At 43.7% G+C, this 14294-nt stretch overlaps 1 protein-coding gene across 2 annotated transcripts in view; it reads left to right on the forward strand.

Annotated features, from left to right (window-relative positions):
- The first annotated feature begins 600 nt into the window (after positions 1 to 600).
- Positions 601 to 14294, forward strand: part of HEXB (hexosaminidase subunit beta) — a 35479-nt gene continuing 21785 nt past the window's right edge. Inside the window, exons 1-3 of one of the 2 annotated variants that reach the window (XM_024732770.1) lie at positions 601 to 954; positions 4407 to 4552; positions 9416 to 9481. In XM_024732770.1, the coding sequence (XP_024588538.1) occupies positions 704 to 954; positions 4407 to 4552; positions 9416 to 9481 (463 nt within the window). In that variant the 5' untranslated portion in view covers positions 601 to 703. Of the gene's footprint in view, positions 955 to 4406; positions 4553 to 9415; positions 9482 to 14294 lie in introns of those variants that run through there. The other variant, XM_024732771.1, reaches the window with a different exon arrangement.

Raw genomic sequence — 14294 nt, forward strand, 5'->3', positions numbered from 1 at the left:
CTAAGTGGAAAGATTCAATATTGCACATTCTCTCACGGAATATCTTCGGCCTTTTTTTTTTTTTTTTTAAATATTTATTTATTTGGCTGCACTAGGTCTTAAGTTGCGGCGTGCGCGATCTTAGTTGCCGGGTGTGCGATCTAGTTCCCCTACCAGAGATATAACCGGGCCCCCTGCATTGGGAGCAGGGAGTCTTAACCACTGGACCACCAGGGAATTCCCTATCTTCTGCCTAACTTTTAACCTCCCATCTGTTCAAAACTCTGTCCTGAGGGGTTCTGATGGGAGGCTTTAATAATTAAAGCTTTATTGCAGTTATAGAAAAGTCCAGACTGAGGGACAAATAAGCACCCGGTTATCTGGTGTTAGGGGTGGGGGAAGTTAAGGGTTCGTGGAGTGCGTTGTGCAGTTTCTCTAAGTCCAGAGGCCGGGAGGAGACCGCGAGCGCTGCAGGCACGAAGCCAGCGTCCCGCTCCGCGCCCGGAAGAGTCCGGGGTTGGGCTGGGCGGGGAGGGCAGCTGGGGCGGGGCGGGGCGGTGGTCGCTCTGGAGGCGGAGCCGGGGCGGAACACACAGTCAGCTGACTCTGTGACTCACGCGCGTGTGCCGCGCTCTCTGCTCCCCCGCCGGGGAAGAGAAGTCCGGTATCGGGGCGGCAGCTCGGGCACACCCGGCCGACCGCGGAAGAGAGCAGCTGAGCAGCCATGGAACATCGCGGGCTGGGGTGGCCGAGGCTCCCCAGGCTGCTGGAGGTGCTGGCGGCGCTGGCGGTGCAGGCAGTGCGCGCCTCCGCCATCGCCGCCGCCTCGCCAGACCTGAGTCTTTGGCCCATGCCTCTCTCCGTGCAGACCACCCCGCGCGTGCTGCACCTCTCTCCCGACAACTTCTTCTTCGGCCACAGCTCCACTTCCAAGGCCGGCCCCTCCTGCTCACTGCTGCAGGAGGCATTTCGGCGGTGAGTGCTCCCGACGGGCGGCCGGGCGGGAAGGGGACCCGGAGACCCCGGGACGGGGCGGGACAGACCACCCTGGGACGCAGTGCGGGCGCGGGGGCGGGGGCGGGGGCGAGAGGAGGAACACCTGAGCGCTTCTTACCACCTGCACAGCCATCCAGCCGCGCCGGCGTTCTAATCTCCATTCGACAGGGGAGGAAACAGTCTCCGAGTCGGCCAGTGACCCCACCAAAGTCACAGGTCTAGAAGATGGTAGAGCCGGCTCGAAGCAACACGAACTGAAACCCAGGCTCTTCCCCTTCCCCTCCTGTCTCCTAAGGAGCTTCCTGGGTGCTCTGAAACCCTGCTTTGAGTGCGTGATACTGAGTGGACGGAGTACATTGCTCAGGGTCAGTGGCCGTGTTCGCCTCGGAGAGGAGAATGGGGTAGACGAAGAGGAGGGAGGGAAACGGCAGTTTATTTGAAGGGAGTTCTGAGAGGAAGATGAGTGCTTAAAGCTTGGGGACCAGGGGTTCCCCAAAGTTGCTTGTCATTTATAGGCCATCTCTCCCCCTCCCCAAATCTGGCTACAATTCAGATGGCAGAAAGTCCGTAGGTTGGAGCACCGCCCAAACCTCCCTTTCCCTTCCCAAATCTCTATTCCATGCAAAATGCTGGATATTTTCACCTAACTACTTTGATATGGTCGCTGCGCTGCAGTATCTGCTTCTCCTTTTGTTTCCCAGCTTCTCCCAGCTTCTTGTTTAGGTCTTTATCATCTCACATTTCCACAGCCCTCATGTCTGTAAACCCGTTGGCCACAGGGTGAATTGTGTAGTGAGGAGGGAGCCCACGGTGCTAGCTTTTGGGTTTTTTTTGCCTTTTTAAATTGATGTAAAGTTGATTTACAGTGTAGTGTCACAACGCTAGCTTTGCTAACTACACCATGTACAAGACAGATTGCACTTGGGGAGATGTTTCATTAAGGCTCACTCTGCGACCTGTGTGGGCAGGACTGTCCTGAAGGTGTTCAGTGCCCCGAAGGATTGTAATTTGGTGCTGACAGTACTACCCCTTTTCTCCCTCAGATTTTGGCCGCCTCTGTTCCTAGAGGTCATTATAGTTTAATCGTGCCTGCAGGACACCAAGCAGCTGGTGGAAAGATGCAAAACTAGTTTAATAACACCTGCTGGCCCCAGGTAGGCCTGGAACTTAGGCTTAGGCGGAAGAGGCTCAAGAAGTTGATGGCAGAGATGTTTTCTTCTCCTTCGGTTGTGTACAATTAAAGGGAGATTGTTACCCTCAGTTTAGATGCATACTCCAATGAGCCTTTGATGTTGAACCTGCTAACAGGTCAGAATGGCTAGAGTCTGGATGAAGAAGTAAAATCAAGGTGGTTGGTTGCCTTGGGGTATTGAGAAGGAAAAAGTACCCGCAGGCCATCTAATGGAAGATGATGACTAGGAAATCTTTTAAGAACAAACACACCATATTTGCTTCGGGACTCAGTTCATAAAATTGGATTTTCCTTCTGTGCCATCGTGCTAGTAAAGTAAGGACTCGGTAATAAGCTGAAGTGATATGAGTATGGCAAGAAAGCGTGGAAGACTTAAGTTAACCATGGTTAGATAACCAGAACTTGAATCAGCTGTGAGACGGTTTAAAGACAAATCTTGGCATCTCAAGGCAGTGCAGGTACTTATCTTGAGGATTGCCTAACTAATTCATGCCATGTGTGTGAAGCAGCCATTAATTATACCCTGCATTGTTAGGAAGCAGGTTATAAAACATTAGGCCTGTATGGGGATATATGTATATGTATAGCTGATTCACTTTGTTATAAAGCAGAAACTAACACACCATTGTAAAGCAATTATACCCCAATAAAGATGTTAAAAAAAATAAAACATTAGCCCTAATGGCTAAGACTTGAAGGCATTCAGGTGAGCATTCTAGGAACTCAGGAGGGGCAGTATCTACTTCAGGGTAAAAGCATGATGGGGTTGTTCCAGAAGCTCTAGGCCATGGGGAACACACAAGTTTGTTCAGATTCTCGTGGCTCCTGTCTCCTGAAGAGCCCAGTTTCTATCTCAAACCCTGCTTTGAAACACTATGCATTTTGCAGGCAGAGTTCTGTCTGTTTGGTACGTGGCTGCTTCCTCAGCTTCTAGAACAAGATCTATCACATGCTAGTTACTCACTTTTTTTAATGAACAAATAGCTTTGCTCCCTCAGTTTCTGAAAAGCTAAATTAACCCACAGACCTTGCACACCACTGCGCCAGAACCCTTTGAGTTTTCTGTTAGAGTTTTAACATCAGAGCCAAGATTTTCCTTATTTGGGACAAGCCAGCACCTAACTCAAATCTCAAAGCCGCTGGCAGCTTTAGTTTCCCTTAAAAATTGTTTCTAAAGATTGTGGTAAAATATACATAAGATCACTGTCTTAACCATTTTTAAGTATACAGTTCAGTGATCTTAATTTCCTTTTCAATCTGTCAAGGTTTTCCTACGAAAAAGGTCCTCAGCAGCTTCATCTGTTCCACTGTCTCACTGGTTAACTTCCACACACTCACTTCCAAGTTCATCAGAACTCTCCCAGCTCTCCTTACATCCCTGGAAAAACACAAGATGGTCTTACATAGAAGTAGCATATACAACCTTCCGGCTTATCAAAATCTATTAAACATCATAGGCTTCGAAGCCTGCGTGTGATCTTGTATCTTCTAGCACCTTCAAATGTTTATTTAATATCCTCTTTCTCTGCCATTCGGGTACCAGCAGAAGGTAAATGTTCAAGGCCCTAGTGAGGATTCCGTGGTGTTTGTGTATTAGCTAGGATACTTTTGTTGGAAGGTAACAGGAACCCTGACTCAGTCTGGCTTGAGCAAAAAGAAAACCTATTATCTCGTGCATTATGGAAATAGAAAAGCAGGCAGGATTTCAGGGCTAGTTGGCTAAGTGGCTGGACAGTATGATTAGGAAATCCGTATTCTTTCCACCTCTGCTCTGCCATCTTTGGTGTGGCTGCAGCTGGTCTAGGTATCACGTACAGAGAAAGTTTTCTTTTTGGGGCTCACTTAGGAGAGGAAGCATCCTCCCCCCCGTCCTCCCACCCCTGCCCCATCACTGGTCAGAATTGACTTGCACACCCAGGATTCTTAGTTTGGTTATTGGTCCTTAATGGGGACTTCATAGGAGTCACTTGGGATTGTGGCAGGGGGACTTTTAAAATCTTTGTGCCTGGATCATGCTCTCGGAGATTCTGATTCTGATTCTGAAGGTCTGGACATCAGTACTTGTTTGCAAAAAGCCCTCCATGTGGTTCTAATGTGCAGCTTGGGGTGAGAGCCTCTAGTTGGACTGATATGGGGTAGCAGGGGTTTGCGGAGTCAACGACAGTGTCTGCTACCACATATGTATTTAAAACTTGGCTACAGTGCTTTAAACTTTTGTTTGAATTTCTCTCTCACACAGATATTATGACTATATTTTTGGTTTCTACAAGTGGCATCATGGCTCTGCTGATCTTCGTGTTGGAGTGGAGTTGCAGCAACTTCAAGTCTCAGTTGTCCTGGAGCCAGAGTGTGACACTTTCCCCAAGATCTCTTCGGATGAGTCCTGTGAGTACCTATGTCAGGTGAATGTATTGTAAACAAAGCTGCTTGTCACAGACTCGAGTGCTAGAAGCTGGCTCCATGCCGTGAACTATTGTGAGCTCTTGACCAGTGAGTTTATAATTCCTATTTTTAAAATTACCATTAGGGAACTTCCCTGGCAGTCCAGTGGTTAAGACTCTGTGCCTCCACTGCAGGGGGCACAGGTTCAATCCCTGGTCTGCGAACTAAGATCCCACATGCTGTGAGGTGTGGTGCAAAAAAAAAAAGAAAATTACCATTAAAGTCTGATGGCAAAACAAATACATAATTGTTGTAGGAAATCTTTAAGTACAGTAAGAGAAGAGGAGGAAATAAATTACTCATAACCCCAGCACTCAGAGTTAACCACTGTTACTTCAGATTTTTTTTTTTGTAGAGCGGTACATTGAAATATTTTACATAGATATAAATAGAAGCATATGATAAACAATGGCATGAAAAAGGGGTAGTTCTGTACCTGTGGTTTTTCTATTTTGCATAACAATCCATTACAAACATGTATTTCACTAAATATTTTTGTATGACAGCATTTTTAGCCTCTGAATAATGTTCTACCAACTGTACGGATGTGTCAAAACTTACTTGGCTTATCCCTGATTTTTGGGCATCTAGGTAGTTTACTTTGAAGACAAGTCTGTGCTGGTAGGCATGCTCTCTTTTTTTCTTTTTGGCTGTGCTGCGTGGCATGCGGGATCTTAGTTCCCAGACCAGGAGCCGAACCTCTACCCCCTGTAGTGGAAGCGTGGAGTCTTAACCACTGGACCGCCAGGGAAGTCCTGGCATGATCTCTATTTATAATTTAACTTGACACAAAGATAATGCAGAACTGGGAGGGGTGAAGCGTTGCATTTTCTTTTATATTTATGTTGTATTATATATGTTTCATCTTCATTTATATTGATTGACAATGTAATCAACATTTAGCTACATGATTCTTTTTGTTTGCCTAAAACGTTATTCTCTGAGGCTTTTCCTAAATTGTTCTAGAAGGAATAAACGGGCAGCCCTTTTCCATAGAGTGTACTGACTGGGAATAATGTGGAATTGTATCAAGGAATCAAAGAGCAATCAATGGGTGATATAAGATTAGTGCAGAAACAGCGGACTAGTGAGTCAGGTGTAAAAATAGAAAGGAAAATGCATATCTTAGAGAAAAGAGTGACTCCTTTGTTCTCAGACTGCCTCACAGACAAGTACATCTCTTCATCCTCTCAATAGAGATGAGATTTCTTAATACACCTCTGACAAATAACTTAATTTCTCTTCAATTCTGTAGCTGTTCTTAGAAGAGAAACAGGATGATTTCCCAACATCAGCCATGTGATTTTACTTGACAGTCAGCACTCAGACACTTTATTAATTAGGTTTTGCAATCTGAATTGAGAAATGGTCATTAAATTACCAAGGAATCTTTGCTGACAGGCAATACAATGACATATTGTAAATTCCAAAAAATGGAACATATCGAGGCTGGGGAGTTATAGCCTATCTTCCATTCAGCTTTTCAAACCCTCTTTTTTCTGAAAGGGAAGCTTCTGGAGACAAGCTGCCTGTGAAATTTTCTGGTTAAAGGATAAACTAGTTTCAAACTAGTTGATGATGATAAAAGTAACACACACAAATGGAAATAACAAGATATCAACCGTTGTCCAAGAGTATGAGGAAATCTTGGAGAAAGTGACAAGTGTTACAGCGTCATCAATTAAAATAAAAATATGCATACCCTCAGAACCAGAAATAGACTAATTTCTACCGTAGAGAAATAATTACATACATCAAGAATGTTCCATGCAGTTTGCCTGCAATGATGATCTGTAAGCAAAACTCAATGTTCATCACTAGAAGAATGGCTAAATATATCTTGTCAGTTGACACTAGAGAATACTATACAACAATTAAGAATAAAAAAGCGGAGTTATAAAGAACAGATGTGGAGAACTTGCGAAGATAAATTGCTGAGTTGGTCAAAGAAATTTATATAATGTGTACAGGAGGATACCATTTATATACCAACATACAAAAGAAGGCACACATAAAGCAGTACTGTATTTTCTTGTTAACACATATGTATATGAAAATGCCTAAGAAAAGGCCTGATATTTCCTCTGAGGAAAATAGGGGGAGTTGAGTGGGCATCTCAAAGGGGATTTTAGCCTTATCTATAACATTTTATTATTATTTTTTTTTGCGGTACACGGGCCTCTCACTGTCGTGGCCTCTCCCGTTGCGGAGCACAGGCTCCGGACGCGCAGGCCCAGTGGCCATGGCTCACGGGCCCAGCCGCTCTGTGGCATGTGGGATCTTCCCGGACCGGGGCACGAACCCGTGTCCCCTGCATCGGCAGGCGGACTCTCAACCACTGCGCCACCAGGGAAGCCCACATTTTATTATTTTAAAAAGAGGAACCCATTACTGTTATTTGTATGTACACCCTTCAAAACCACAGTGTGGTGCAAAAAGTACAGAAAGGGATAACTGAAAAAAAAAAAGATGTCTCCTATCCCCTGTCAGGGAGGTAATCACTGTTAACACTAAGAATTTGGCTTTGAAATAAAAATTGAAATTCTATAGCTTATTTGTCCATATATTTAGAAACCAAAATCTCCTTCTAACTGCTCTATATCTGCGGTTTTTGCGTTGAGTTGAATCAGAATCCTTTTAAATATCAGCCCGTCCTCAGCTATTGGAAAATAATTGGCATCAGGTACATGCCACATGTTAATGTTTTTAGATAACTCTTTAGGCTGACTAATTCCAGGATATCTCAAAACTGTAATGTGGCAAAAACTGGCTTTTAAACAGTGACCAGTGGAACGGTAAGCTCTATCTAGGTAGCTAACTAAGAATTGGGTATAGAGGGGGAGAATCGTGGTTAGATTGTGGTCATAATACCTATAGCATTCTTAGCCTGGCCTTTAGCTAACTCATGACTCTGTTCTTCTGATGGCAAAGGCTACCTTGTCAGAAGACTGTTACCTGATTACTGGCTGTTGATAGAACGGTTTTCCCTACCTGTAGCCAATTATCGCGGGGCAGCCTGGGGTGGTCAGGGTGGTGGAGGAGGAGAATGCAGCCCAAATACACTATTAAATCATTAACCTGCAGCCCTTGAGTTTCTCTACCGTGGCAAAGTCTGCATCTGTCACACCCCTTTAGCTTTTGATCTCTCTGTGCTTTCTGGTGCTTTCCTTTATCTGTGGATGATTCCATCCCAAACCTCTCCAAAGACTAAGATGACTATTGGGGTAACCTCAGGCAGAGTTATGATTTCAAGGATTGAGAGATTAGTGCCCCCTTTGCCCAGAAGCAGCCAACTGGAGCCCCGTTTTAGATGGATGTGAACTTTTTATTGAGTGGGACAAAGCTGAATTAAGCTATAGTGAGTTAAGAAGTGAGTCTTGGGGCTTCCCTGGTGGCGCAGTGGTTAAGAATCCGCCTGCCAATGCAGGGGACGCGGGTTTGAGCCCTGGTGCAGGAAGATACCACATGCCACAGAGCAACTAAGCCCGTGCGTCACAACTACTGAGCCTGCGCTCTAGAGCCCGCGAGCCACAACTACTGCGCCCGCATGCCACAACTACTGAAGCCCACGCGCCTAGAGCCCGTGCTCCACAACAAGAGAAGCCACCACAATGAGAAGCCTGTGCACCACAGCCGAAGAGTAGCCCTCGCTCCCCGCAACTAGAGAAAGCCTGCACGCAGCAACGAAGACCCAAAGCAGCCAAAAATAAATAAATTAAAAATAAATATTTGAAAAAAAAAAAAAGAATTGAGTCTTAAGGAAGATTTAGGATAATGTTGGGGGAAGGTAGGTACAGGGCAAGTAGGGGACCACAGGGAGGGAAGGGACAGAGTAGAGAAGACTCTGGCCTTAGAGGGAATGGAAGATTGAGTGATACTGGAGGCTTCACCAAGGAATTATGGGCACTGAGGAGTTTGCACTCTTGACTTAAATTCTTAGCTTAAGTAGGACCCCACTCTGTAGTGGGGTAGCTGGAGAGAATAACTCTCCTGCAGGGGAAAATGAGGAATCATGGAGGTGACACCCAAGTTCCTGACTTGAGCAGATCAGCTGGTCGGGGTGTGGTGCGCGATGAGCCCAGAGCCCGACAGGTGAAAGAGGGAAGAGTGCAGAGTGGGGCATGTGGAGTTAAAGGAACCTATAGGACTTCTAAGTGAGGATGTACAGGAGGCAGTTGGAGAAACAGGTCTGGAGCTCAGGAGAAAAGAATGATCCAGAAATACCAATTATATGTTTAGGGAAATGTGTGTTATTGAGGGATTAAAAACAAATATTTTTTTCTTCCAGTTTTATTGAGATATAATCGACAGCACTGTTTAAGGTGTACAGCGTCATGATTTGACTTACATCATGAAGTGATTATCACAGTAAATTTAGTGAGCATCCGTCACCTTATATAGATACAAAGTTAAAGAAAGAAAATTGTTTTCCTTGTGATGAGAACTCTTAAGGATTTACTTTCTTAACAGCTGTCAGGTACTGCATCCAGCCCTGTTTACTATATTCATCATGTCGTGCATTACAGCCCTAGTACTTATTTATCTTATAACGGAGTTTGTACCTTTTGACCGCCTTCATCCAATTCCCTCTCCCACTACCACCCGCCTCTGGTAACCACAAACCTGATCTCTTTTTCTATGAGTTTGTTTGCTTTTGAAGTATAATTGACTTACAACACCATGTTAGCTCCTGTTACACAACATGGTGATTCGATATTTCTACACATTTCGAAATGATCACCATGATAAGTCTAGTTACCATCTGTCACCCTACAAGAAACATTTTTTTTTTTTCCTCCAATACAGATACTTTACTTGTGAAAGGACCAGTGGCCTCGCTCACTGCCAACAGAGTTTGGGGAGTATTACGAGGTAAGTTCTATGTCTTTGTTATTTTCTAGTAAGGAAATGTTTTCAGTTGCCACTTTGGGAAATGAAGCACAGCAAAACTTTGCTTCCTTGGGCCCTTTATAGTATGATTTGTTGGGTATTTCCAAAACAATTGCCATTAAATATATACCACTTAAAGCATGGGAGAAAGATCATTTGACTTTTTAAAAATGCTTGAAGGTTATTACATTCATAATGCTGTACTTCATTGATGTTCTTGGGACTATATATATATATATATATATTTTTTTTTTTGCGGTACACGGGCCTCTCACCGCTGTGGCCTCTCCCGTTGAGGAGCACAGGCTCCAGACGCGCAGGCTCAGCGGCCATGGCTCACGGGCCCAGCCGCTCCGCGGCATGTGGGATCCTCTCGGACCGGGGCACGAACCCATATCCCCTGCACCGGCAGGCGGGCTCTCAACCACTGCGCCACCAGGGAAGCCCTATAATTTTTTTAAAAAATTTATTTATTTTATTCATTTATTTTTTGCTGTGTTGGGTCTTCGTTGCTGCGCGTGGGCTTTCTCTAGTTGCGGTGAGTGGGGACTATTCATTGCGGTACGTGGGCTTCTCATTGTGGTGGCTTCTTGTTGCGGAGCACAGGCTCTAGGTGTGCGGGCTTCAGGGGTTGTGGCACACAGGCTCAGTGGTTGTGGCTCGTGGGCTCTAGAGTGCAGGCTCTGTAGTTGTGGCGCACGGGCTTAGTTGCTCTGAGGCATATGGGATCTTCCTGGACCAGGGCTGGTAGGCGGATTCTTAACCACTGCGCCACCAGGGAAGCCCCAGGACTATCATGTTTATAGAGTTATACATGGCTCTGACCTGATCTGATTAAGGAATTTTGTTTTATCATCACTTCTTGCAGCCTTTAGTAGCAAGCATTTCCCTTCTGCATTTGTTTATACATTCAAACAAAAATATACTCACGTATTTTTTTCTGAACCAACCTATTAGTGCAGAAGCATGAAAACAAAGAGAATAATCATTTTCCCAATAAAACATGTCTAACTGTCCATGTGGTGGTGATGTTTTCAGCTTGATATGGTAAGGTGCTAGTGATGTAGATGCAGCATAAATGCATGTGCCATCGCATGTGAGAGTCCTTATCAGCTCAACTCGGTTCTTCTCCACTGTCTCCTCATGGGAGTTGTATTTGATCTCATCACCAGCTTTCATCTGAATGCACTGGGGAATGGGACGATTCTGCTTCTGTTTCTTGGCCAGGAATCATTTGATCCTACGAGTGTTGTGAGAAGACAAGGTCAGGAACAGAGTCAACCATACACACCATGATGGCTGAGAAAAGAAGAGAACCCTTCCCCCATTTTAAATTCCTGTGGATTTAGAAATAGAACAAAGTTTGCAGGAATAGCATGAAAAGATAAAAATATACTCTAGAGTGATTGGAGGTAGTGGGCAGAGAGGAACCTTAAAAGCATTTCCTGTGACTTTCAGTCTGAACTTCAAAGTTCGGGCATTGGGACGTTTATTTTTGCTGTTCAAAAGCTGCTATTACCTCTTCTTTCAAGTAGATAAGATTTTGTTGTACTGGCTTCCAAATTAGTATAGTTTTGAGAAAGGAGAGTAATTTTCTTTAATGTGAGCAAGCCAACCAAAGTTCTTAAAAATAAAGAAGGCTTTGGATTTGACTCAGGTTGAGTGTTATCTAGAATAAAATGATCAATGTTACTGCTGTATGTTTTGTAGTCATAATAATAATGGTATGATTATAATCTTTGTTACTGCTATATTATAGTCATAATAATCATATGATTATGATCTTATTTCAAAATACAACATGAATATAGCTGTAGATGTTTACTGCAAATGTAACTACAAACATTATCATGTAGATCATTTATATATAATGTTATGTGATTTTAAGCTTTTGTTGGTCTGATGTGCCTGTCTTGTCTGGGGCCTGTTAGGGAAAACAGAGCTTTATTGATGTTTGCCCTGATCCACATCAAAATAATAGAACTTTGGAGAGCATTTTGTGAATCTAGTCCAGGAAGGCCTTATTTTCTGCTTACTGTCAGACTTTGAAAGTAACAAATGTGCTCTAAATGATAATTGAGTGTATTGCCACTTAACAGAAAATTCCAAAGTTATTCCTCCTGGTATGGGCCTGTATTGGGGGTGGGAGGGAGGCGTAGCAAAAATGACTTTGAACTTTTTATTCTTTCCTATTTCCTATTTTTTTTTTGAGGTATAATTGACATAACATTATATTAACTTCAGGTATACAGCACAATGATTTGGTATTTGTATATAATGCAAAATTATCACCACAGTAAGTTCACATCGTCACCACACAGTTAGAAAAATATTGTTTTTCTTACGATGAGAACTTCTAAGATTTTACTCTTTTTAGCAACTTGCAATAGGCAACACAGTATTTATTAACTATAGTCACCATGCTGTACCTTACATCTCTAGGACTTATTTATAAACGAGAGATTGTACTTTTTGACCCCATCACCCATTTTGCCTACCCCCTACCCCCGTCTCTAGTAACCACAAATCTATTCTTTATATTTATGAGCTTGGCTTTTGTTTGTTTAAGATTCCACATCTAAGTGAGATCATTCAGTGTTTGTCTTTCTCTGACTTATTTCATTTAGCATAATGCCCTCAAGTTCCATCCATGTTGTCCCAAATAGCAGGATTTCCTTCTTTCTACGGCTGAATAATATTCCATTGTATATATATATATATATACCACATCTTTATCCATACATCCATTGATGGACAGGTTGTTTCCATATCTCGGCTATGGTAATGCGGCAGTGAACATAGAGGTGCATATATTTGGGGGGTTAGAGTTTTGTTTTCTTTGGACAAATACCCAGAAGTAGAATTGCTGGATCATATGGTAGTTCTAGTTTTAGTTTTTTGAGGAACCTCCATACTGTTTTCTGTAGTGGCTTCACCAATTCACATTCCCACGAACAGTGCATGAGGGATCCTTTTACTCCACGTCCTCACCAACCCTTGTTATTTCTTGTGTTTTTGAGAACAGTCATTCTAACAGGTGTGAGGTGATATGTTACTGTGGTTTTTTTTTTTTTTTTTTTTTTTTTTGTGGGACGCGGGCCTCTCACTGACCTGACCCGTTGTGGAGCACAGGCTCCAGAAGCACAGGCCCAGCGGCCACGGCTCACTGGGCCCAGCCGCTCCGCGGCATGTGGGATCTTCCTGGACCGGGGCATGAACCCGTGTCCCCTGCATCGGCAGGCAGACTCTGAACCACTGCGCCACAAGGGAAGCCCTACTGTGGCTTTGATTTGCATTTCCCTGATGGTTAGTGATGTGGAACACCTTTTCATATATCTGTTGACTATTTATAGGTCTTCCTTGAAAAAATATCTGTTCACATCTTCTACCCATTTTTTAATTGGATTGTTTGTTTTTTGCTATTGAGTTGTATGAGTTCTTTATATATGAACCCCTTAACAGATATATGATTTGCAAGTATCTTCTTCCTTTGGTAGATTGCCTTTTCATTTTTCTTGGAGGGGGGAGATAAAGGGCTGTCATTCATTCATTCATTCATTCATTCATTCTGCACTGAGTCTTAGTTGCAGCACGTGGGATCCTCTTTTGGCATGCGGGATCCGTAGTTGCAGCATGCAAACTCTTAGTTGCAGTATGCATGTGGGATCTAGTTCCCTGACCAGGGATCGAACCTGGGCCCCCTGCTGGGAGTGTGGAGTGTTCCCCACTGGACTACCAGGGAAGTCCCAGATTGCCTTTTCATTTTGTTGATGATTTCCTTTGCTGTGCAGAAGCTTTTTACTTTGGTGTAGTCCCACTTGTTTATTTTTGCTTTTGTTTCCTTTGCTTTTGGTGTCACATCCAAAAAATTATATCTTTTTTTTTGGTGGTCCGCGGGCCTCTCATTGTTGTGGCCTCTCCCGTTGCGGAGCACAGGCTCTGGACGCGCAGGCTCAGCGGCCATGGCTCACGGGCCCAGCCGCTCTGTGGCATGTGGGATCTTCCTGGACCGGGGCACGAACCCGTGTCCCCTGCATCAGCAGGCGGACTCTCAACCACTGCGCCACCAGGGAAGCCCAAATCTTTTTAAAATGTTTGGTAGAATTCACCAGTGAAGCCTTCTGGTCCTAGACTTTTGTTTGTTGGGAGATTTTTGATAACTGATACAACCTCCTAGTAATCAGTTTGCTCAGATTTTCTGTTTCTTCATAATTCAGTCTTGGTAAGTTTTCTCTCTCTCAGAATATATTCATTTCTTCTAAGTTGTCAGATTTGTTGGCATATAGTTTGTCATAGTAGTCTCCTGTGATCTTTTGTATTTCTGTGGTATGTTGTCACATCTTCTCTTTCATTTGACTTTGAACTACAGGCAAACCTTGGAGATATTGTGGGTTTGGTTCCAGACCACTGCAGTAAAGTGTCTATCTCAATAAAGGGAGTCACACAAATTTTTTGGTTTCCCAGTAGATATCAAGGTTATGTTTACACTATACTGTAGTCTTTTAAGTGTGCAATAGTACTATGTCTAAAAAAACAAGGTACATACCTTAATTTAAAAATACTTTATTGCTAAAAAATATTGATCATCATCTGACAATGCAGAGTTGCCACAAACCTTTGATTTGTAAAAAATGCAGTATCTGTGAAGTGCAATAAAATGAGGTATGCCTGTATTTTTTTTAAATTTATTTATATATTTTTAAATTTATGGCTGCATCAGGTCTTAGTTGTGGCACGCGGGATCTTCGTTGCGGCATGTGGGATCTTTCGTTGCGGTGCATGGGTTTCTCTCTAG

This window comes from Neophocaena asiaeorientalis, unplaced genomic scaffold (assembly GCF_003031525.2).
Source record: "Neophocaena asiaeorientalis asiaeorientalis breed wild unplaced genomic scaffold, Neophocaena_asiaeorientalis_V1.1 scaffold515, whole genome shotgun sequence".
Classification (NCBI taxonomy): Eukaryota; Metazoa; Chordata; class Mammalia; order Artiodactyla; family Phocoenidae; genus Neophocaena; species Neophocaena asiaeorientalis.